The sequence below is a fragment of the Stegodyphus dumicola genome, chromosome 2 (assembly GCF_044657685.1).
Source record: "Stegodyphus dumicola isolate Sdum_Otavi_A_Nest chromosome 2, ASM4465768v1".
NCBI classification, from domain to species: Eukaryota; Metazoa; Arthropoda; class Arachnida; order Araneae; family Eresidae; genus Stegodyphus; species Stegodyphus dumicola.
In genome coordinates this window covers 36582477-36591507 of record NC_140769.1, presented here as the reverse complement: position 1 = coordinate 36591507, position 9031 = coordinate 36582477, and the positions used below count along the sequence as shown (strand labels likewise).

At 33.8% G+C, this 9031-nt stretch overlaps 1 protein-coding gene across 3 annotated transcripts in view; it reads right to left on the bottom strand.

The window, feature by feature from the left end:
• Nucleotides 1–529: 529 nt before the first annotated feature.
• Nucleotides 530–9031, bottom strand: part of snama (something that sticks like glue) — a 112843-nt gene continuing 104341 nt past the window's right edge. For all 3 annotated transcript variants that reach the window (XM_085810573.1, XM_085810574.1, XM_085810575.1), the window contains one exon: nt 530–4777. In XM_085810573.1, coding sequence (XP_085666699.1) covers nt 1600–4777 — 3178 coding nt within the window. In that variant the 3' untranslated portion in view covers nt 530–1599. The remainder of the gene's footprint in view (nt 4778–9031) is intronic.

Genomic DNA, 9031 nt, shown 5'->3' with positions numbered 1-9031 from the left:
TTCAAAGCTTTAAAAAGAAGACAATCATCAAAATTTTGTAATGTTCTGTAGTAGCTGTGGGGATAGTCTTGATTCAGTTATTGTGATGATTGTTGTTCACAGGATTTTGGTATTTTAGCAGAGGTCAACTCATGGCAAAGTCTGCGGGTCAAATCAGAAGTGTGATGCAAGAGACCCAAGTGCCCTTGGAGGACAGAATTTAGATGGAGTGAAATACTCACTTCTCATCACTTCTGTGGTGAATTTAAGTACTTCAACTGTTTCAGATTTGTGAGCACTGGCTGACTGCCATAGTTTTAAATCTCAAAACAGTAGCCTAAAATTTTTGGAGAAAGGAAAGGTGGGTGTGTACAATAAATTTGATATTTTCTGCTTCTTGTGTAAAATTTAATATGATCCTTTGTTCCATATAAAACTTATAAAATGTAATTTATACTTTTAGTGAAAAAAGCAGACATTTTATTTTTCATTTCAATTTTAACACTTTTTTCCCTTGTGAACAGGAATATAAGAATAAAATTACACAAAATATGAATAATGCATTTATTATACAAATGAGCTGAATTTATGTACAGGTTGTTTTATACATACATGAAAAATATATCTTAAATCTGCAAATTTTTAAAAGAGAAGGCAAATTTTTAACACAGGTGATTTTGTTCACCCTTACAGTCACATATTTGATGTCACTCCCTTCTTAAAAATATTGTTGACAAGGAATAGGACATAACTGTGCTGGACCATACTTATTTTTATGTTATCAACAGTTACCTGCTTTTGGCTACAGAGACAGGTTCAAGAACTTCTTCTTACACCCTCTGATGAAGGGAGAGACATTTTTTGCCAGAGATGTTATACAAGAAGCAGTATTATTAGGAATTCCAAGTGCAAAAATGAATGTGGTCTCTTTCCTCTTATCTGCATCAGCAAAGAAAACATAATTTGTATTGTAAAACAGTATCAAGTATGCATAAATAAAGCCATACACATTAATATGGTCACAAAAAAAGCCAGGATTGTAAATCTGGACTAAATATAGCTTTATTATACAGGGAAATATTTACACCATTTTGCAATAAAAAATATCCAATTGGCATTTTTACTGATATTGAGAGAGAAAGGATTATGCTCGTTTCTCTTCTTCAAATTCCACATATCTCGCCTGTACAACTACCACAGTGAAAAACATTCTCTGCCTCATTAGAGGGTGTGAGAAGAGATCCTGACCCATTGGATGATGTCAAAAATTTGTCGCAAGTTTATGATTAGCCACTGAAAACAAAACACAGCTTGTGGTGGTTCAAGAACAGAATTCCTTATTTCTTGCAATAACATTCTTCAGAGAGGAAGCAATACATACATTAACAATAAATTTTAAGTATAAAAAACATTGGCAATGGATTCTAAGTATAAAACAAACTAATGTTCATTTGAACAAAAATGAGACTGCAGAAAATGTCAGATTATCCTTCTCTTCCTAAAAAATTTTGTAACAAACTGCAGATCATATAATGACAAATTTGCTTTTTTAAATTTAGACATATCAAGCCAAAAAAAAACTAACAAACTTAACAGTTTCCCTTTAAATTGAAAAATATGCTAGTCCCTTTGCTTTAACTTGTGACTTTTCTTCTTTTTATGTTTATGCTTATGCTTCTTATGTTTCTTGTGCCGAGATTTCTTGTGCTTTTGCTTATGATCAGTATCTGAGGTCTTGTTTTTACTACCCTTTTGATCATCTGATTCAGATGAGTCACTTTCACTAGCAGCAGATGAACTTGCACTGCTAGTTAAACTAGATTTATCAGTCTTTTGTACCTCTTTTATAGCTGATTCTGGAATATTTGTGGACAGTTTTCCAGTTTTTAGTCGCTTGCGACTTGTAGCTGGAGACAAGCTCTTTCGTTTTGGCCTGTCTTTATGCTCAATAATTTTCTCATCAGGATCACTGTATTCATCATAATCAGGCTCAAATTTTAAATCGTCATGGAAATCTTTGTGTTGGGATTTGGAATGATCAGAACTTGAATTATGCTTATCTGGTGGTTTCACTGGGGAATGTTTCCGGTGTGATACTTCGTTGTAATTCGTATGGTGTCGCTCTCTGTTACTTCTGTGAGAATGGTAATCTTCAGACTGTTCCATACGCTGCTGATCATTTTGTCTTCTTTTATTAGAATAATAACTATCGGAAGAATCATAACTTCTAGAATGTGACCTCTTGAAGGTTCCAGGTTTGCGGGATCTCTCTGTCAAATGAGGTGGATCTCTTTCATAATGCCGCCGGCTACGAGCTTGCGACATGTAATCATTATATGGTTTTCTTCGGTCGGATCTCCCACTATGGGGACTGTAATCCATATTTTTCGAGTACTTTTCTTGCTCAGCAAACCTATGCTTTCTAGATTCTCGAATATGCATATCTTCATCCACAATATCATCTCGTCTGCTTTCCTTCTCTCTCTCATTTCTGTGACTATACTCTCTTCGATCACGAGATGAATTTCGGCTACTTGAATTTACTTCTCTCCTATCCTGTCGATCTGATATTTTATTCTTCCTATCTTTAACTTTTTCATCTGATTTTGATGAATGTACAGTGATTGTTCGATGAACTTTATGCTCGTCTTTGCTGCTGAGATTAGCTCGCTCTGCTTTTGTGCGGCTTGACTGCCTCTGCTTTCCATCTCTAGAACTTCTAATTTCTTCAGGTTTAGAATGAACAGAACGCTTCTCTTTGGTTGTAGAAATAGTCACCTGTAAAGTAGGTGATGCCAATCGTTCAGAATTTACGACACTTTTCAATTCAGGAACATCTTTATGCTTATTTGAAGCAGTTTCAGGACTAGATACTTCACTCGAATCCTTAGAATCTTTTTCTTTAGTATCTATTCTAGGTTTAAAAGGTTTTGAAAGAATGACTAGTTCAGCTCGTTGAATAATATCAGAGGATAATGCACCTTTTTCATCTTTAGGTACAATAACCGCACTTTTTCGCTGTGGCCTTGTTACAAAATCATCATCAATTTCTTCCCGTTCCCATTTTGAAAGACCAGGGACATCAACATGGAGGACATTTTCTTCATTTTCAGCTAATTCTTCTTCACTTACAGCCACTTCAATTTCTTCTGTATCAATTATTTCTCCATTATCACCAGGCTGACAAACAACTTCACCATTGGAATCTACAACAGATGTGGTTTCTGCATTTAAAATAACTGTTTCACTCTCTGCTTCATCTGGAAATAAATTTAATGTATCATTAACAGACTCATCCTCATTACTTTTTGCTGGTAAATCTTCAGCTGGCACACTTTTAGAACTTGACAAGTTTTCATTTTCAGCAGCTGAAGTCTCAGGTTTAGATGACACCTGTTCTTGGGTGTCAAGAGGATTTTTTTCTTCAGCAACAGCTTTCAATTTACTCTTCTTTTTTTTAACCTTAACTTTTGTAGAAAGATCAGAATCCGTGTTTACTGCCCCTTCCAATTTCTCTTTTTTAGTAGACTTTTTCTTTTTGCCTGGTTGATCAGGAACTTTATGCTTTTTATGCTTATGTTTCTTGTCTTTAACTTTTTCAACATTTTTTGCTACTTTAGCAGAAGATTCCAAAACAGGTTTATTTTCATTTATTTTTTCAACAACTTCAACTTTAATTAGGTTTCTTGAAGCCTCAGCATGTTTTTCAATACCTATCATAACTGGGATCTTATTTTCCTGCTTTTTTAGTTCTTTATTCTTATGATGATGATGATGCTTTTTGTGCTTTAAAACAGCTTTTTCTTCTTTCTTTTTATTGGCTATATTTTCTGAGTCTTTAGAATGCACAATTTTAATTTCAGGTTCTGGTACTTTAGGAAGTTCTTTAATTTCTTTTCCTCTCTGTTGATCCCTAGGCTGACGGAATCTTGGTTTGTATTCACGTGATCTATCACCAACCAAACCAGGTATTCTGTGAGAAAACTCTTCAGGATGTCTTTGATACTCTTGCCTTTTATCATACCTCATTCCTCTTGGATCTCGCTCAAATCTCTGATGCTGGTATTTTGGTTGATACATATTATATGGCGGATACTGATCACTATAAGATGGAGGATACTTTGGTGGTCTTTCAACAGGGTACTGTTCAATAGGTCGTGAGTGAATAGGCTGTGCAGGTGGATGCAGAGAATGCATATGATGAGCTGCAAAAGTTGGAGGTCGCATAACTGGCAGAGGAAGTAGTGATGGAGGTGGGCCATAGTGAGACTGATATGATGCACCTCCTCCATACTGAGGAGGCGTATAATTATGTTTTCCTGAGTAAGACATACCTCTGTGAGAAGGAGGTCGATATTCTTTAGGCGAAAAAGAACGAGAACGTGTTCTTGGTCGAGGTGACCTCAGTCTGTCTCGAGAAACACCTCTGCGTCTTAATCTTGATTCTGGTCTAGATCTGGATCGAGATCTAGAAGATTCAGTTCTAGTACGAGAGCGAGATCTAGTATATGATCGAGCTTTTGACCAAGACCTAGACCTTGAAGGTGAATACGATCTTGATCTAGATCTACTGGAGAAAGGAGTATGTGATCTAGATCTGGGTGAACGTGACGAACTTCGTGAAGGTGATCTGGTCCATGATTTGGAAGAATAAGAACGAGACCTCGATGATGATCGAGATCTTTCTCTATCTGAACTTAGACTCCTGCTACGTGATCCACGATCTCTAGAATACTCTCTCTCTCGATCACGTTTTTCCAGTTGTCTTTGAAATGCTTCAAATCTGTCGTCAATGCTCCTAAGAAGTAAAAAAGTTCTAATGTATAAAACATATGGAATCTGACAAACAGCAAATAAATGAACAAAGAAGGGGGAAGAAATTTCAATGACATAAGCATTATAAAATAATTTAAATGAATTAAAAACTCAGCAGTAATAAACATAGCCACGAGATTTTAAAGATATTACAGAAAAAAATTAGCATCTTCAATACTGGTTCTTTGGTATGTTATTTTTATTACACTAACCAACTAGACTAAAAACTTTAGAACGATCAATCATCTTTTGTTATTGATAATCGTTCCATGCATGTGTACACAAGAAAATATCAATACTACTCCTCAACAAATACCTAATAATTACTTTCCATAAATAGCTCAAAATAATAAAAAATAAGTATAAATACAACAATGAAAAAATTTCATACAGATAACTAAAATACATGTATCAGTTTAAAAATGAAAAATTCCTTTCCTTGTAAGAAAGACTGATTAACATTATATAAAAATAAACATCTTCAATTTTTTTCTTGAAAGCTCACCATTAAGAGAATTGTGCAAGTGTTTTTTCTGGTAAGCCTTTGGGTGTGGGAATGCAAAATCTGTATGTTCTCAAAAAGTCAAGCACGCAGTATTAAGTTTTCTCTTTATCAAATAAATGAGAAGATTTACAAAATTCCTCTTCACTTTGTTTATCAATTTTTATAAAATATATACAGTGCACAATTCATTTTAAAACTGGTAATGTCTGAAATTTAAATAAAATAGTGATAATTTTTGGGATACTTTTATACCTAACAAATCGTTCAGCATGGAAATACAGACCATCAATCCAAATGATGCAATACTTTAACAGTATAATAAAGATAAATTATCCATCTGGCGAAATGCAAGCTATTTTTAATTCACTTTATTAAAGACTAAAAAAGGTTAATTTAATGAATGTGAATAAAATACATCCAATTAGCATACCACACTTTGTACTTCTGATGATTAATAGGGCTTTGGACGTTTATAGTACAACTTAATAAATACAGATAAAAGTTAAATAAAGAACCTTCATGTACTCGTAACAGGCTCCCATCATGCAGTTTCATATTTGCCATGTTGAGTGGTGATCATAAGGGCAAATGAGAGTACAACACAAACACAGCTTTCATTGATGTTGATAGAGAATAGATAGTTGAGTATTACTCACTAAGAAGCTAAAAAGAGGTTGAAATAGGAAACAATAGCTACAAAAACTATGCAAATTCATAATGATATGTAGTATGAAATGGTGTGCTTCCAAAAACTGAATATTCTGCATATTTTAATAACTCCATCTTCTTAAATTTATGGAAAGTAATTATTAGGTATTTGTTGAGGAGTAGTATTGATATTTTCTTGTGTACACATGCATGGAACGATTATCAATAACAAAAGATGATTGATCGTTCTAAAGTTTTTAGTCTAGTTGGTTAGTGTAATAATAAACTTCAGAAAAATACTTCACTAATTACATTTTTTTTCTAATTTTGTCTAATTATTTCTCTTAGCAACTTTCTGATGCAAAATAAAAAATGCTCCATGCTTCACTAAAAAAGGGTCTAATCTTGGTTACTTTAGTAATATGAATAAAGGGAAGCACTACAAAGGCAAGCCCGCCAGATCACCTGGCTGCAGCCAAAGCAAAATTTGTAAGTTCTCTATACTCCTGAAAAGAAAACATATGAAAACACTACAAAACAAAAGAAATTAGTTCATTCCTTCTAAGTAACAGCCAATTCACCAATAATTTTTTTATTGTAGAACCAGGAAACAAAAACTTTTGATACTTGAGGTAAATACATATGATGTCATGATTTAAATTTAATGTAATATAGCAACATTTTCTCAATATTAACAAAAGAATTAACGTGGCAATAATATATTGTGTCAATTATACTAATTTGAACAAGTTGAAAACAGCAGCTATTTATTTAAAATGCTGACATTAATGAACAATTTTCGACATACAGTGATTTCACACGCAATCACGTGCTCTCTTCAATATCAGAATATGACCTCATATAATATGTTATTTCATATTTTGTAAAACTTACAATTTTTTATTAACAATTTGAAAGCGTGCCGAGGTAACACTTTTCAAAATAAAGCAATTTTATCTCCAACGAAAGAGACTGTTACCACTCAGAAAAACGAGTGTTTTTAAAGTTTTTAATACATCGTTCAAAAAGTCCCAGGACTAACTAAGAAAACAACATCCATTTCACAAAATTCACATTCATTCATCAACATAATCACCATCAAGAGCTATGCAATCACTCCAACACTTTTCTAACTTTTCAATACCATGCTTGTAAAACGATTTGTCCTTGTCAGCAAAATAAGCTTCAGTGGCAGCGATGACTTCCTCATTCGAGCCAAATCTTTTCCCCCTGAAGCATCTTTTTGAGATGAGCAAACAGCCAGTAGTCATTGGGGCTAGATCTGGGGAGTATGGTGGGTGGGGAAGAAGAGTGAAGCTCAACTTGTTCAATGTAACCAGTGTTTGCATTGACTTGTGGCACAGGGCATTATCTTGATAGAAGATGATTGTTTTCTTCTTCATGTGTGGTCTTTTTTTTGCGATTTCATCTTTCAGTCGCACCAATAACTCACTGTAATAGGCACTATTGATAGATTTTTCCTTTTGAAGGTAGTCGATTAAATTATGCCTCTCACATCCCAAAACACTGCATGACTGTTACGTTGACAACGAAGTCAAGTTGACATTACTACGCCATCTGTCGGTTAGTCCTGGGACTTATTGAACGATGTGTTAATATCTCGGCTGATTTAAGTCGTACAAAGATGGGAACAGTCGAAATGGCTTTCTACAAATTTTTGGAATCTGGAATAATAAATATATTTAATGTTGGGCAATACTATTTTTATTTCATATTTTGTACAACACAGAAATTTTTTATTAACAAATTCTATGATTTGAAAGCGAGCAGTAGCAATACTTCTAAAAATAAAACAGATTTCTATCTCCAGCATGCGAGACTGTTGCCACTCAGAAAAATGAGGGCGAAAATTAGCATTTTTTAATTAATATCTTTGCTAATTAAAATCATACGAAGATGAGAATGGTCAAAATGGTTTCCCACAAATTTTTAGAATTTGGGGTTACCACTCTCGAAATTCAACTCCATGTCATTCCGTAGGAGGTAATGCCATAAACAGACAGACGCACAGATTTTAATAATAAAGAAGATAATATGGTATACAGTACAAAGTCTGACATCCAGACTTGTTGGGACTTTGCCGATTCCGAATATTAGATCATCAGTTTAAATCTACTAAGATGGCATGTAGAAATTATAAAATTAAAAATATGAAATCATTATTAATGAAATAATGAAGTATTTATGATCTAAAGAGTATCAAAATTTACAAAAAAAAAAAGGACTTAATATTTAGTTGTTTACCTTATTAAACATTTCTTTCAATGTGAGTTGTTTAAGTTGCTTCGTTTTTGTGCTAATACTTTCTTTTTAATTTTGTAGACAGACAATCTTTTGTTCAGTTACATTGTTGAAGTCCTGTAACCGCTGTTTGGGGAATTCGGACTAACTTGTCAATCGAAATTTTCTCGTTTTTTGTAACTTCTCTGCCACTTTTTTCACTATCAGTAGCAGTATTTTCTGGATCTAGAACCATACTAGATTTTGCCATTCATTAATTGACTGATGATTGAGAAGCATTGTCATCACAATGAAAAACTTCTTTTATATCATCTTCATTTATTACTACTTCTCCACATTTCTTTACAATATCCGAAAACATTTAAAATTAGCGGCTATCATCATCAAATTTAGCTATCCTTCACTATACACATTTGGCTATGCATCATGAGCTTGGCAACTAACGACAAGTTGTTCCATTAAATTTTATCTTGCTTCTATCGCACACTACAACAATTTAGCCTGAATTGCATTAGTATGTCTATTTCTTGCACATGCTTAAAGATTATCAGAGTTCTGACTAAATAAATAATCACATATACTTAAGTCTTATTGACGGCTGGCGCTAGATATCTTGCCGCCTGATGCAGTGTCTGTGGGTCCTAAATTCTGCAACTCGGTGAGGGCATGCGAGCCCTGGCGCTGGTTCTGGGTTTTAAGTGAACAACAAATCAGTTATTCTTAATTCAAATAGCCCTAAATGTAATCTTTGGGTCTATGAGTATCATCAACAAAATCTATTTTTAGCATATGGAAAGAAATTTTTGGTAAATTTTTTCTCGT